The 16,378-nt window shown below is 49.3% G+C and overlaps 1 protein-coding gene across 2 annotated transcripts in view; it reads left to right on the top strand.

Annotated features, from left to right (window-relative positions):
• The window catches only part of LOC144164728 (uncharacterized), a 149,556-nt gene that overhangs the window by 53,667 nt on the left and 79,511 nt on the right, over positions 1-16,378 (top strand). For both annotated transcript variants that reach the window (XM_077695022.1, XM_077695021.1), the window contains 2 exons: positions 643-834; positions 7,893-8,060. In XM_077695022.1, coding sequence (XP_077551148.1) covers positions 733-834; positions 7,893-8,060 — 270 coding nt within the window. In that variant the 5' untranslated portion in view covers positions 643-732. The remainder of the gene's footprint in view (positions 1-642; positions 835-7,892; positions 8,061-16,378) is intronic.

Below are 16,378 nucleotides of genomic sequence, written 5' to 3'. Positions count from 1 at the left end.
CATATGCGAAGAAGGCTTCTAGTGTTTCGTTAAACCAATAAATTTGTGTCCCCGTATTCTTTCTTGCGGCGTACACAAGCACATCGACGCTAGCACACTTGGCCACAAGCAAGCGTTGTGCATGACAAGCCTATTGTTAATCTGTACCTGCCTCGATATGTCTGCGCCCTGACGGGTTTTTTCACCGTTCTATATTCTTTTTTTTTTCTTGCTGCGGGAAAACTGCAGAACAAATGCGAGCTATCCGTTGAATAGCCAGTATCGAAAAGGCTGCTGCCAACATCACGCCATCTTTGCCTCAGCAATTCCAAGCTCACCTGACGCTCGTATACACAGAGCCTTGCCGCAGATCACAATGATGCCGGTGTCCACATGACATTTTCCTCGTGTATGCGCTCCTGTCCCATGACCCGTGAAGGAGACTAACAGAACATTACTCCTGTATATAGCCCTGACTGCATGATGGCCAAGTATGTCGCAATAGCTGGAAATCTAAAGAAAGAAAAGAATTGCAGTGCGTTCAATTAAAGGTAAATGCTTTCGCATTAGCAGCGGTAGTGTCCTTCCGTTCGAGACAGAGGATGGACAGCAGAGACAGCTGTGCGCTTTGCTCAGTGTACCGGGATGCTCTATTGCCCGCAGAGTAGCCGGAGCGGGCCTGATCAGCGCGGTCCTGGCAGCCGCAGCGGCCTCCCTGCGGGCCGGGCGCTCAGTCGTCTGCGACTGGCGGCCATGTTCGGCTCTGCACTTCGGGACGCCTCGGTGGCCTCCGGATGGCAGCAGCGGGCCGACGACGGGGCACCTTACTGCTGGACTCCCTGCGATGCTTCATGGGTAGGGCACCCAGACTCTTGTTAATAAAAAAAGGTCGTAAAATGGTCGTAGCGGCCGTATTTCCTAACTCCTTACGAACTTTACTAGCCCGCTGAACGGTACGTAGGCTCTGCCACAAGCAGCTGCATGGTTAGGAAATTAACTGGGTGTAGGAGGTAGTATAAACTAGATTAAGGTCGTGCTTATGACTAGGTTATGCGTGGCCAGTTTGTAAAAACATGTAGTTCAAAAGGGTGTTATCGCTAGGACTTTACTATTGAAGGTACAGGTGCTTATTGCCAGTTAGTCACCCTGACTAGTGCTACATTTACTACTCCCTAGCGTATAGTAATACAAGTAACTCGTTAGTGTTCCGTTAGTGAATGCAACCACCTTTTTTTTAAGAGTGCATGTCATGGCAGCGGAAAGCTAAGGATGTAGCCGGCGGCTGTCATGCATGTTCACCAAGGGCAGAGCAATGAACCCAAGATTTGGCGATGAGCACAAGCTGCTCGAACGTTGTTGCAGACGGTCGTCTGCAACAACAGTCGTTGCTGTAGGCGGTCGCCTGCCAGTTGTTGCAGACGACCGAACGAGGGGGACCGTCGTAGTAGAATCAATCGATTATAATATGAGTGACAGATCCGGCTGGCCGTTTTTCGAGTTCACATTTTTCTGAACACACCGAAACTTGCAACGGCTATACGGCGAACGTGGTTGAATTTTCGTCAGGGAATTCGTATTAGAACTTCTTTCCGAACTGCATGCAAGCGCAGAAGAAGCGGAGAATTCCGTAACTGCCTTTTTGTATTATCAGATGTGCGTGATGATGTAAAACTCGCCACTGCTAGAGAGATTTGTAACGAACGAACGTGACTTCAAATGGCTGTATCGAAACTCCAGCGAAGGCCTTCTGACACATGCAGGAGGGTTGGGTCGTCAGGTTTCGCCGACGCTTTTAGAACTTCACTGTAAGTTGCCCGTGGACCAGAAATACGTGACACAGAGCATGATAGTTGAGTCACCTTGGTGGACAAACGTAGTTTAATTTATTTTAGCTACAAATGGCGACACGGTCAGTACTCCCGCCCAGGCCCCAGACCTTTCAGATGAGAGGGTAGTAGAGCATTGACGCTAGGCCGTGCTATAACTATGTAATAAATGTTTGTGAACCGCGGATGCTGTTTATAGAACCTGTAGGGGTGACTTTCGTACGTTCGTACACTTTGCTTTGATAGGCGTTAATAGAACGCTTTAAATTTCGGCCTCAATTATGAGGCCCGCGAAAACATCTCTACTTCGCTCACAGGATCAGCTTGCGAATAGCAGTCATGTTGGCGCATGCAGCAGTCACCGACGCGTTGAACGGGTAGAAGTGTCCTTTTGAAAGCACGGGTAGCTTCTGACCCCTTTTGAAACTGGCGGAGCGCCACTGGTACTGCAACCAGGACTTCCTGACCCGGTATCAACGGCGGCTGCCTCGTTTTCTATATCCGCCAACTGTGCAGTTCGTCGCTGGTTGAAGCAACTGACTCTGTGCCATTGTTCACTTCTTTACCAGGAGAAAGGCGACGCACGACGTGGAAGCCAGGGTTATATGTTCACGAAAATACCGGCCCTCATGTATATGCTCCCCTGAAGAAATAATCAGCGATTTCGCTCTGAGAAGTAGGATGACCTGCGAGGCTTTGTCGTACAGGACATGGAAATGAAAGAGAATTTAAAGGGACAGACAAACGATTTTTGCCCAGTATATTCTCTTTATCTCAAATTGAAACGGCGTCACTTAACACACCTTAATCCGAAACGGTTTGGTGATAGCGCCCTAGAAATTTGGAAATCGAAATAGAGAGAGAGAGAGAGAGAGAGAGAGAGAGAGAGAGAGAGAGAGAGAGAGAGAGAGAGAGAGAGAGCTCTTTATTAGAGGAAAGCAGAGAGGTATGCCGGCATGTTAACGCCGACATGCTACTCCGCGGGGTACGGGAGGAGGGAATAAAGTTGCAATAGGAAGAAAGGCGGAAGGGAGAAAAGAAAGAAGAAAATAAAAAGTAAAAAAAAAAGACCCCGACATGCCCCCGCGGGAGGGGCACGAGTAAATGCAGAGCATTAGCGGCGTTACGCGCGTGGCGGTGGCGATGGGTGTTGTAATGGTGGTGGTAGGGTTGTTGTTGTTGGTATGATTGGGGAGAGGGAGAACGAGACGAGTATTAGGTAACGTCAAGTGTTAGTCGGCTGACGCGCCGACACCCGGGTTTATATTCCCAACGAACGCAGTAGAGGGAGAGGAGGCGGAGAGAGAGCGCGCTATCACGCCACCGTCACGCCACGACGCGCCCGCACCTGCTGTTGCTACGGCGCTTGCAACGCCGGAGCGCGCGCTGAACCTGTTGTTGCAAGCGTGTTGAGGGCGAGGAGGAGTGCGGGAGAGGGCGCAGCTGCCGTGGTGCGGACGCCGAGTTACGGACGCATAACATCGTGAGTTAAAGAAATGCTCTGCATTTAAAAAGGAGGTAGCGTGTGCGTTGGGGACCGTCAGTGCGACACGTGAAAAGTCTATGGACGGTTGTACAGTGCAAGGATGGTCTGGTCCTATATCAGCTCAGCGACGCCGATGTCATTGAGGTATTTAAATAATGCGGTTAGCACTTTACGCTGAGAGGAGGGAGATGGCCATGGTCCCAGAAGTGCTTTTAAAGTGAAGGAACTGTGGTTGAGGCACTCGATCTTCTGTGCGAGGTTGTTCTTTGCTTGACAGTATGTAGGGCACTCCAGTAAAATATGCTCGATGGTTTCTGGTGAACCGTAGTAGTCACAATAGGGGTTCGAGGTTAGGCCAAGGTGATAGCGGTAGGTATGTGTTAGCGCCGCGTTGATACGTAAGCGATGGAGCGAAGTCTCGAGCCGACGTGGAAGTCGCTCCGGTAACCTCAGTGCCAAAGTTGGGTCGACATGATGCAGGAATGGGTGCTGGTTTTCCGGGAGAGACCAGAAGGTGCTTCTTTCCCTGAAAACAGTGGGTAATCTGTGAAGATTACCCACTGTGCTGGCTGCTGGCGGAGAATGTAGCGAAGTGCTTGTTTGATGGCATGAAGCTCAGCAGATGTAGATGACGTTGGGCGCTCAAGACGGTATGAGAGTGCTTGGCCGGTTGATGAAATGAAGAGCCCGGAAGAACTGGAGTCAGGCGTAGATGATCCATCAGTAAAAATGTGGGTCATATGAAATCGAAATATTTAGGTCTACCAGCCATACGTGTGCGGCCAAAAGGAATGCTGGCAACCGTGACAGTGATTCGTGCGGCGACACACTTTTAACTGCGCGTGAGGCTAAAAGAGGTGTTTAAAAGCTTGTCCCCGGCTAAAACAACAATAATGCGCAACCTTTCATGTTCCTTTATCCGGGTTTTGAATCACGCGTGGAAATCGACGGAATTGTTTGAACACGTGAGGTACTGTCACGTTTAGGCGTCACAGGGCACCACCTTTTCAGACTTCAGAATTTTTATTGCAAAATTAAAATGATTTCCACCTGTTTATTCGGAAATTCGTGGTTACCCCAGTATAGAAAACGCTGGCTTCGAGCTAGACGACATGCACTCGACCAAAATTGGTTGTCCGCCCCTTGAAGTGAAATATATGAGCAAATTTTATTTAATTTGAGTTTCGACGGTGGTTATCCCTAAGAGAGACGGAGGCATAATTTGTGCGCGCTCTTCATGGCTGGTGTTTGCCGCCCGCCGCCGCCGCCGATTACATTCACCTCGTCTTCGTATGGGCGCAGCTCCTCGTGAGTGCGCACTATACTCGGCCTCCGCGTTACGACCAGAAAGGAGAAGTCAAATTTACAACGGACAACGGCAGCTTGTCCGTTTACACCAAGTGCGGTGTCTAATAAAAGCACGCATGCAAGCCAGCAAGCATGCCAAACAAACGCACTCCCACGAACTGCTCGGTTTAAGGATTGTCTTGTAGGCGGCATACCAGCACCGAGGGCACCGATTTCAGCCTCGGGAAGGCCTTCCGCAAGCTTCTCGTGTACAGTGGCTGTGGTGCGATGTGCCGCACCCCTTGGCACGGAGTGGTGTGCAGTGTACAAAGCCCAAGCAATTGGGTTGTGCAGTGTGCGGCTCAGGTGTTGCGTGCTCCGGCGTGTGAGCTACGCTCTCCTGCCTGCAAGTGACAATTCTCGCCACCACGGCGCGTCAGACTTTCTACCTTCCCATACGTACTCTTCCGTCTTCTGTCCTATTGTCTGCCCCCTATATTCTCTTCCCCTGCACTGGGCGTGCCCTGCATACACCCTGCATACGTACCCTGTGACTGACGTACCCTGGCGTACCTTATCACTTGGTACAACAACATCCTCAGGAGATCCTTCCCGTCTCATGTCCTTTCGAATCAATGTCCGACGACACAACTAAAGCAAACAAGCGTACACAAACGAACGCCTCGCGCATTGGAACGCATTGCAAATCATGTTTTGAACGGCGGGCGACATTCGTGGCAACCGCGTGAACGGGGACGTTCGTTTTAGAAATACCTCACACTTCAAAGACACGTAGCGCCTAGGGAGTTTTTTCTCCTCGTACCTTAAGAGTACATAAAACCCTAGCCCCGTAACATGGTACAAAATCTTTTTCCCCACATACCCGTGGTCATTTTCGCGTTGAAATTAGGCGGTAATTTTCAACGAATGCTTGGCGAAGCAGGAGGACAACGGTTGCCAGATGTGTGAAGGAACGCAGGCAAGTTGATGGCTGGAGCCTAGTTTGCTATCCTGTGCGCGGAAAACGAAAAATGGGCGAAAAATGAGAAAGCACAGAATGGAGAAAAGTTGCCGCAGACAGGTATGCCCAGCGCTGAAGCACTGAACCCAGATAAAGTTCAGTGATTGTCACTGGAGACTTTCAGTCGGCAGTCTGGTGCTTAAGTTCGTCGCCTGTAGGAAGCGTGTCTGGTGTTTATAAGTTCCTTAGTCGCCTTCTGAGCTGGTGGCAGAGAAGGGCAGTGACATGGAATCTTCTCCTCCGGAAATTGGCTGCGGTAGTCCAGGTTGCCCAATTCTTACGACGGCTTCTTTCTTTCAGACGAGTGACGTGGGCAGTCGCAAAACAAGCATTTTCTAGGCTTTGCACCGTCACTCTATCATGGTTGGAAATTGGTACAAATGCTTATTATGTAGTTTTCAGAAACAGGTATAAGGCTTAATCCCTTGGTCCAGAGACATTGTCTAGTTACAGGCCTATCCGAAACGGAAACTGGGGTAGATTAATTATGCACGCCAGTACATGAAAGCAAGGGCAGCTCATGAGCAGGTTGGGAGCACTACACCAAAAATATACCAGTAAAAAAATCTACCACAAGAACTCGGAATCAGAAGTTGGAATCTCACTATGCGAAAACACTTGTTCAAGATAATTTAGGCCAGCCAACACACAAAACGAGTATGTTAAGACAATAATTCACTGCTGTAGGGTGCTAAAAGTGAAGTTCATATTTAAAAGACGTCGGACTACGTGAATATCATCGGTGGGCGATCATGAGTTAAAAAAGAGATTTATAGGGTAGGCAAAATTAAGAAAAAACACTCATTTGAAAGATAGAATAAGGACATGAACGCTTGTTCTAATTCTCAACAGCCGTCTACTGCAAACTCCGCTGAACATATAGATAATTGGGTGGCGGTATAAAATATTCACCTTGAGAGCAATAATGAGTATTCGAGCTGGTTTTTATAAAGAAATGGTGGCAGAAAAGGCAAGTTCATATGGATGATTTGGTCAATTACACGACCGGACGGTAATCACGTACGTAGCAATTGCACTGATATTACCTGGCTGTGAATAAGCAAATATTATAAGGGCGATGCCCCTTAGGGGCTGGGGATGTTGGCGTCCCCTATCGTTCATCGTGTCATGTATATAGTCGCGGTACTGAAACACCGGGAAACATGTTGACGCCTAGCGCTAGAACGTAACGCGTACTAAGAAAACACCGGGACACTCGTTTACGCCTCGCGCTAGAGAAAGTCGTGCTTCCAAAACAAGGGACTTTTACAGCAAAGCTGTATACGTGTACACCCCCCCCCCCTTCCCAATGGTTTCATCTCCGTTGGCAAAAACACCAAGGCGCCAAGAATACACTTATACACTGCATGCTTCGCCCCTCCCCAGGTTTCACGTTAGTAGAGACGGCCCAATGCTTTTTTTTTTCTAAGGATATCAATGTGCGGCCTTCAGTCACGCTTCTTCTAGATCCGCGCCTTAATTGGGAATCGTTTAAACACGACCTTCCATGTGTGCTACACGCAGTTTGATTGTTATACCATCGTGTACTTTATATGGTGACCCAAACACAATATATTTAGTTTTTGATGTTTTCAAAGTGTGAGCTTGTTAGGCGCAATCATTTGTGAACATCTTACTTTGTTTTTGACAATCCTGTAAGCATCTAATAATGGTTTTAATCTTAAGATAATTGCCGCATCATCGGCATACACAATAGCGTGGAGACTTCGTGGGCACTCAGGCAGGTCTTTGATACATTGCGTGAACTGTATGGGCCTTGATACTGATCCATGTGATACTCCTGTATTGGTTGGTTGCAACCTTGAAGTATGCTGGTGTATCATTGCAGCTTAATAGGTTCAAATGGCGCAAATTGTATGCCTCAAATAGCTTTTTAAAAAATGGGAGAGCCAGGCACCTGATACCGTATATTTGTAATCTGCTTAACAAAATATTGTTGTCAGCGGTATCAGACACTTTTTATGGCTTAGAAAATAGCTGTTGTTGAAGGCTTCATTAACTATGTCAGAAAGACAATTATTACCGGAATAGTAGAGCTAGATTATCTAAAATCGTGCAGCTGCAGCGAAATTCTAATATTTTTGTCGAGGAACAGCATGAAAAACTGTGATGTGAGGTCAGCCTTTTCTCGAGGGGCATACTCTTTTTTTTATTTCACATGAGGATCGCGTGTCAGGCTTGTGAATACATCCTACCGAACGGTGGGGAACATTTCTTGTCGCGGGAGTCGAGAGCTGTGGGTGAGTGAGTGAGTGGGCGGCAATGCTCGCAGGCGTCTCCTGCCGCCCCACCTGCCGATGAGGAGGAGAGCCTCGAGTGCATCCCGCAGGAGCGGTCGGTGCTCATCAAGAACTGCCTCAAGCTCACCATCCGCCAGCGCCGAGAGGCCCTGGGACTGGGAGACATCGCGCCCGAGTACAAGGCTCCCGCACACGACAACGTAAGTGGGAAACTCGCGGAGCAGAAAGCTTAGCCTTAAAGGAGCCATGAAGAGAAAATACAACTTCGTTTAATTTGAAAGAACTAGGATTCAGTATCTCATTCAGCACCATTAGAGCCACAAAAGATGTTTTTTTAACGAAAAAAAAAAGCAAGATGTATTTAAAACTTTCAAATTTTGCGCCACAGTGACGTGTTATGAGCAAGAATGACGTCATACGGGCCAACAATAAAACATAATTTTCAATGCGTTAACTGCAGGTTAACATTCAAGTGATGCGGTCAAATGGAACTAGAGGCCCCATTACAGACGTCCAGTCATGTGTCGTCGCGACAGGTCAGTTAGGAGGCCGCCAATCGCGCAAACAAGGTTCCGTGACGTCATAGAAAAGTTGCGGGAAATTGGCTAGGGGGTCGCGACAGCTTCACACGTTTTCTTCAATATCTCCGTTATTTGTTCGAAGATTGCGATGATATTGGTATCATTGTTATCGGGACTAAGCAGTCTTTCTAATAAACCCAACTTGTATTTTGTCTTCATGGCTCCTTTAATACTTCCCTGCGGTAGTGGGCGTGCGGAAGACATTCAGTAACCTCGCTTTCCGCTCCACCCATCACGCTCTTCTCGTGATGTATTGAACGGAGGTTTGTTCAATGCAATTCGATTTCCCGCCTTCGCACTGCTTGCACGCTATCTGTTGGGACAGTGCGCATATTTTTTTAGCAGCAGATCTGTTTAACAGCATCCTTGCCACTTAAACGGCTAGACGAGGGTTATAACACCGCTCTCAGGGTTTTCACCGACGGCTCAGTTGACCCAGCCACTGGGCGTGCGGGTGCTGCCTTCGTGTGTCCAGAATGCGATGGAAAGCGTAAAATACACCTTTTCGACAACTCGACACCTGAGATGGCCGAGCTGATAGCCATTCCGTGATTTTCCAATAGGTAGAAACGCAAGAACGTTTCAAAGAATCAGTGATTCTTACAGGCGCGATCAACGTCCTAAGCCGTCTGAAACGACCAGATGAAACCTCCCCTTTGCGCGAAAGTGATTTGTTTGTTGTTTTTTCGCGCAAGAATAAAAATCAAATCAAATTAAATGAAATCAAATCTGAAATATCTGGCGACGAGCCAGCACGCTGCGGACCCGTGCATAGTGTTTCTTACAATATACACTAGAGAGGAATCTCCCGCTAGCGTCTATGCGGCTCACATCAAGGCAGTCTGTGCCGTCATGGGCCGCCATTAGGTCATGCGCTCGCCTAAATTTCATCATTGGCTTGGATTGAAACGTTTCAGTGACCGAAAACCGCAAATTTTAACAAAGTTCCACAAAAACGCGAAAAATTGTGTGTAATTATGTAAGTGAAAAATATAACAGGCTGTTTTAAAACTAAGAAAAACGGAGATAAAGCGTATTTTTGCCGGAACGTTTGTTCCTGATATTTTGCAGGCCAAGGTGGCAGTTACGAGCAATGTTAATATTTGGGGAGGAAACTCATTATAGACTCTCATTTTATTAACTTTACCATTATTTTAAATAATAAGTTGTATGAAGAGTTTGGAAAGTTTTAGATGCGACTGCATCTCATTCACTCGCCTTGTCCCGCCATACGGCGTTGTTGTCCGTCCACACCCCTCCCCCTACACTATAAAAAAATAATAGTTAGCGGCGCCCGGTTTCAATCCCACGACCTTGTGGGCGGAACGCGAGGTACATGGTGCTCTTCCTACTGCGCCACAAAACCGACACAGAATCAAATGCTACGAACGCGCCTTATATCCTTAACTCATTCAAACTACGTCAAGAAGCTACTGATACAACGCATGATGGGGCAATGATTAACACTTGCAATAAAAGAAAAGAAGCTCCCACTTACAGCAACAATGATGGAGTAAAGGTCATTGCGACAGCGAAGCCCCACGCATACCACTTAGAGAGATTGACCAAGATTGGCCAATAAAACATAATAATAATCATAAGACATAATAATCATACGCGCTCCCGACACGTTTCACGCGATTTCAGAATCAATCCAACGGAAACACCAAGTGAACCCCACGATGCGTCGCATGTATACACAGGGTTCCCCTCGCGGAGAGGTGGGCGCAATTTTTTTTGCAGCGTGCCTATGAAAACGTCACCTTCGTGGTGAACCGGTGTACCACCGTCAGCTGCAGTTTAACAAGAAGAAAGAAAACGTGGCGTTAAACAGTAGTGGACGATGACAAGATAGGATGGATCAACGCCGCCTGTATAAACATTGCCTAACGCCTGAGCGAAAAATGGCCAAACAGCCACTCTCCTGTTGCTCTCTCCTACCCTTCCCCGCTCCGTAGCCTTCCAGCGTGCTTTCGTGTCCGCCAGCCAGCGCCGCTTCTCGGAAACTATGCAAAATAGTGGAAAGTTTGTTTAGCGTTCCCGAGGCGTCGCTCCTACGCCTTCTTGTTTTTCACCATGCCTGTCTGTCTTGGTCTGCAACTGATAAAACTTCCTTTGTCACGAAGCAAAATCCCTTGCGCTGCCGCAGGATGCCGGCTTTGCGCGCTTATCTACTCGGATCACAGGCCGTGAAATTTTCGGAGTGGGGCATCCCACCTCTATCCCCTCCGCATTTAGGTATTGTTTTGACCCCGCTGTTCGCACTCCGCATCGGTACGCACTTCTAAAATTGAGCACTGTACTGTAGAAGCGCCCGGGCAGCGTGGCGGGATCCCAGCTGCTTATCCTTTTGTTTCCTATAATTTTCTGAAGTTTACAAGCACGTGATATAATTGGAAAGTAATCGTAGAAGTGAGCGCCTGAACAAAAAACGTGCACGCAATTTTTTCTTCTCTAAATACTCCAGAAAGAAAAATATCAGTAAAATAATGGCTGCCCCATCCGAAAATATCGTTTTTCTGTTAGCTATATGTCTACCTGACAATCAGTATGTTCTTACACTATTTCAGTCCGCCTCCGTCTTTATCTTTGGAAAAATGCAGCAAGTATGAAGCGAGCGACACGTTGAACGAGATCCCCAGTGCGCCACAGAACTAGCGCCCCGTCGCGGCTAAGGTGTAAGCGAAACGGCCCCTGAAGCCCAACAGGAAAGCTGACAGACACACGTCGTAGAAGTGGGTGCAGCGTTCGCGACTCGCGAGCAGTGACGTAAGGCGAGATGTCCGCCGGCACGCGCCACATAGCGGATCAGTGCCTGAAGCCCTGAACTAAGCGTCCCTACCCTTCCCATTGAAAAGCGCACGACGCGTCAGGCAATGTTAATACAGGCGGCGTTGGATGGATTCAGCCGCCCGTATCTCTCGTATCTTGTCTTCGTCGAAGTACCTTTTGTTAATTTTTTTTCCTCGACTACGAATTTCGCGGCGGCATATTACCCGCTCAGTCATACGTCTTTCGACTACGGCATGACCAACGTCAGGTACAATCACGCACTGCCTGCTGTTTCACCGAACGCGGCTGCCACAGAACAGAAAGGATTTCGGCTTCCTCGTAGCTCGTAGACGTGTTAATGCATAGTGAAGAAAGCAAATCCCCCAAACCGCTTAAGAATCCAATTGTCATGCCAAGCCCAAGCCAAAAAGGGGGTTCTTCCCATTAACCCCCACGACGACATGGATTACCAGACGCAGTTTCCTCTCTAGTATACTTACTAAGAAACTCTATGGACCCGCGGACGTCTTGTTACCTTTTTCTGGGTACCGGCTCACGCGGAATCTCAGGCAATGGCAAGGCCCACGCACTTGCGCAACAAGCCGCAAGGGACACATCAACTGGGAAAAGCTGCATCACCCGGGCTTACCCCTTCTCTTCTTAGCTTGGGCATTCTCCTGAGCTTCCTTCGGTCATAGTGCCATCATCTGCATCTCAGGATAAGCAGACGGATGAGAACTACGAAAACACAGCGGAGGAACCTTTACCTACTTCGAGCTCGGAATCATACACCCACCGCAAGGTGGAAAGGAAGTTGCAACTACGAGCGGCTGTCATACCTCAGCAATGGCCCAAGAAATGGCACACGATCGTTCACAGGATTAGCACTTGATCGGCAAGAACCCCACACTTTCGCGCCACAAGATACGGCAGCCTAGATGATCCCGAGTGTTCGCGGTGCTCAGCCACTAATCACATTGCACACATCCTGTGGGATTGCCCTCGCTTTGCCGACTGTCGACAGCAAGCCTTCAAAACCGTAGGATTGGCAGTCCCACCGAGCCTTAATGATTGGCTTTATTCAAGCCGTTCCAATGAGAGCGAAGAACGGTGCCTGCTCGCCGCTCTACGAAACTTCGTCGAGACTTCTGGCCTTCGCCATTTCCTTTATTTCATACCCAATTGTATGTACCATTGGATGCATCATACATTTTCCCCAACTCCCATTACCTAATCCCTCTCCCCTAGACACCGAAATTCGCCAAAGCGTAACATGGCGTCTTTGAATCCCTTGTACACCAAATGAATGCGTGTTACCACCACCTGAGAAACTGTTTGTTCCGAGAACGTTGGCTTCAACAGCACCAGTAATTTATTCTCCTCGGCGTCTGTTTTAAGTGCGAATGCACTTTATAAGCGACCCTGAATTCCGGTGACCGCCGTCCGTCCACATAGCAACAGCTGCGGGTGCGGGCGCTCCTCGTCTTCCTTGGCAACGGGGGGAGATGGGCGCGCGCTGCCTGGCCGCTGACATGGCACATACCCACGTGGGGGATTGGCCAGGAATCGGGCGTGAGAAGGGCTAATGCACCCGCTTAAAGGAGTACTGACAAGAAATTTCAAAGCTGAGATCCGCTCTAGCAATCAAGTACAACGACAACACAAATAGGTGTCTGTGCATAAATGCATCTTTCTTTCTTTGTAGTTGTGTGTGTGTGTGTGATCTCTCTTTCGCGAACATTACCGAACCGCGCAAATTCAACTCCTGCATTCGCACTTCCACATTCTTCCCCTCGGGGAAATGCGGGGAAATTTTTCTTTGCCTGTGTTTCCATGTGTGTTATTACAATTGCTACATCACTGCCAACACAGCAGAAAAGGGGGAATCAGCGACTTCCGAATCAGGCGTTTACTCTATACTCGGTTACAACTCAAGAACGGCACCACCTCATGTAGTGTATCACTCCGCCAAAGCGCCGGACCCGTGAAGTCAGTGCGCGCGCGTTTTGAAAGGGGTTTGCTATGAATGCGTGATATCGTCTGCCTTGTCTCACGCAGTTGGTTTGTCATCACTGGAGTCGTTTATAAGCATATAAAGTCCAAAAAATCACGCGAACGGCTCACGCCATGTTCAAAATATTAACAGTAACGCCCTACTTTCGCCGCGCGGAGAAACATCCGGTTACGGTGATAAGGCACAGCGGAAACTTCCGGTGCCGTTCTTAAGTTGTCACCGAGTATAGTCGCGCAACTGTCACATTGTCCCGGTGGCTTGAAGTTGGGGCACAATGCAAAGTCGGCTGGGTCCGCCGCCCGGTGAACTTTGATCTACTCGCTAGTGACGATCGACTAGAGTTGAGAAAGAGAAACTTTAATGATGCGGAGAAGTGAGCCTATATATACCAGCCAACTTGGCTTGATACTCCGTATGGGGATGATGAAGGGTGAAAATGAGAGAAGACGTGTAAATTAAAATGACTGGGGGTGAGTGAAAAAGAGGGAAAAGGCATCATGCAACCCTCCGTCTAACAAGGATCGTGGTTGAACGCGAAGCTTTGTCGTGATGAATTCTTTGCTGGGTCAATCCCACACTGGGAGTATGTGCAACTCTGCAGGACGAGGTAAACTTTCATTGATTGGGTATGTGCCACACCTAAAGGCGCAACAACAACAACAACAATCAAATAAGATCGCTGTGAGTGGAGTCCTCAGTCCAGAACCACAGAAGAGCTTGCTGCCACCTTTGACCTCTCGACGAGCCGAAGCTGAGGATCAGGATCTGAGCTGGCCAGCTCTCGCTCCCACTGCTCTAAAGTTGCATTTCGTATTGTGTCTATATTCGTATTACGTTGGCCAGCCCACAACATGTGATATAATGTTGAGAGCTCTCCACAGTGAGGGAAAGTATTGTAGGAAAGATAGCGTGGAGCCTGGTAGGATGAGGGAAGGTATTGTTCTGTAGCTTGTTAAGTGAGGTTTCTTGCTCCTATGTGAGGGATTTATGGCCTGGCCGGTATACCTGTCGGGAGAGCTTATAACGTTGAGTGACATCTCTGTACGTAGCTAACAACTGGTTAACCCTCTGCTGATCTTATTGTGGAGCCCGGCCGGCTAACTCTCGGGCACTCCTGTGAGCGACGAGGTTTCCACGAAGACTGGAGTGGGCAGGTGTCCAGACGATAGTCACATTTTTCCTAGGAGGGTTTTGCTGGAGGATTTGAAGGGCGGTTTTGGAAATTCGTCCATTGATATAACTCCTGCATGCTCCCTGTGAGTCCCAGAATGCGGATGGTACTCACAGGGAGCATGCAGGAGTTATATCAATGGACGAATTTCCAAAACCGCCCTTCAAATCCTCCAGCAAAACCCTCCTAGGAAAAATGTGACTATCGTCTGGACACCTGCCCACTCCAGTCTTCGTGGAAACCTCGTCGCTCACAGGAGTGCCCGAGAGTTAGCCGGCCGGGCTCCACAATAAGATCAGCAGAGGGTTAACCAGTTGTTAGCTACGTACAGAGATGTCACTCAACGTTATAAGCTCTCCCGACAGGTATACCGGCCAGGCCATCCGCATTCTGGGACTTTATATCCAGCAAGACGGAGGAGGAACGCTAACCGTCCAGCGCCTCAAACACACTGCCTTACAAATCATGCGTATGGTAAGTCGAGTCACAAACCGTCACCAGGGTTTGAAAGAGGATGACATCATAAAGTTGGTGCAAGCACTTGTTGTCAGCCGCGTGGTGTACTGTACGCCTTACCTCCCGCTGAAACCGCGGGAATTGGACCAACTTGACGTACTACTGCGGAAGGCGTACAAGCAAGCGCTAGGCCTCCCTCCTCACACTGCCACTAGCAAGTTGGAAGCGCTCGGGGTGCACAACAAGGTGCGGGAGATCATTGATGCCCACCTTGTCAGCCAACTAGAGCGGCTCAGACTAACTTCGACCGGTCGCACGGTGCTGAGGCAGCTAGGCTACCGGATAGCGGACGCCAGCCACCCTCGTCCGGAAACTGTTCCTCAAGACATCCGCACGCTCATCAGGGTTGCTCCGCTCCCGCGAAACATGCATCCTGAGCATCACGTACAGCGCAGGCAAGCACGGGTACAATTCCTGCAAGTGAAGTACTCTGACCACCCGCATGTGCGCTTCACGGACGCGGCCCACTACGCGTCCCATCCAGCCACAGCAGTTAGTGTCATTGACGGCTCGGGCGATATCGTTCGCACTGCGACCGTAAAAACCACAAACATTGTTGAAGCCGAAGAAACGGCCATCGCACTGGCGATGACGTCTCCAATTTCGAATAGCCCACTTCATATAATTACAGACTGCCAGCAGGCATGCAGAAACTACGGCAACGGTCGGATCTCAATATGCGCTCTCCGACTTCTAAAAAAGCACAAGGACACCCTAAACCCAACTGTACTAATATGGACGCCAGGTCACGCAGGGCTTGACGGAAATGAGCGAGCACACGCTACAGCCCGAGCATGCACCCTCCGGGCACCGCACCAGTCGCTCCGTGACCCAGAGCCTGTCCAGCAGCAGTACCGTACACTTCTGCAACACCACCGCCTTGCCAGATGTGCCTACCCACCACCGCACCAGAAGCTCACCCGAGAGGAGGCTGTAGCCTGGCGGCAACTACAGACAAACACATACCCCCACCTTAGCTTCCTGCACATCATACACCCCACAATGTATCCACCAACATGCCCACACTGCAGCGAACATCCAACACTGTACCACACCACGTGGGCTTGCCAAAACACACCAGCAGCTTCCCATTATTCGCACACCCACCTTCGAGCAGTGGGAGGCCGCGCTGTGCAGTTCGGACCCTGAGGACCAGCGACAGTTGGTGGACCGGGCACGCAGAACCGCAGCCGCCGCAGGGGCCCTGGACTGAGGGCTTCTCCCGCTTTCAAGCGCTAACCTCTTTCGCTTGAATAAATGTTTCTCCACCACCACCCTGTGAGTATGAGATGACAGTCATGGCTTCAGTTTGAGTGATGGCAAGCGCAATGGCTGTTTCTTCTGCTTGCAGCGTATTGGTGAGTCTAAGTGTCAGGCTCGTGAGTGTTCGCGCCGTGTCAGTGACCACTGCCGTCATAGCATGCTCTCGGGCGTAGTCTTCCGCGTGTACATCACCCTGCGTTT

Source organism: Haemaphysalis longicornis, unplaced genomic scaffold, assembly GCF_048455015.1.
Source record: "Haemaphysalis longicornis isolate Haplotype H1 unplaced genomic scaffold, Haemaphysalis longicornis Haplotype H1 scaffold_136, whole genome shotgun sequence".
Taxonomy (NCBI): domain Eukaryota; kingdom Metazoa; phylum Arthropoda; class Arachnida; order Ixodida; family Ixodidae; genus Haemaphysalis; species Haemaphysalis longicornis.
Note: the sequence above shows the minus strand (reverse complement) of the source record. Positions and strands in the feature narration are given on the sequence as shown.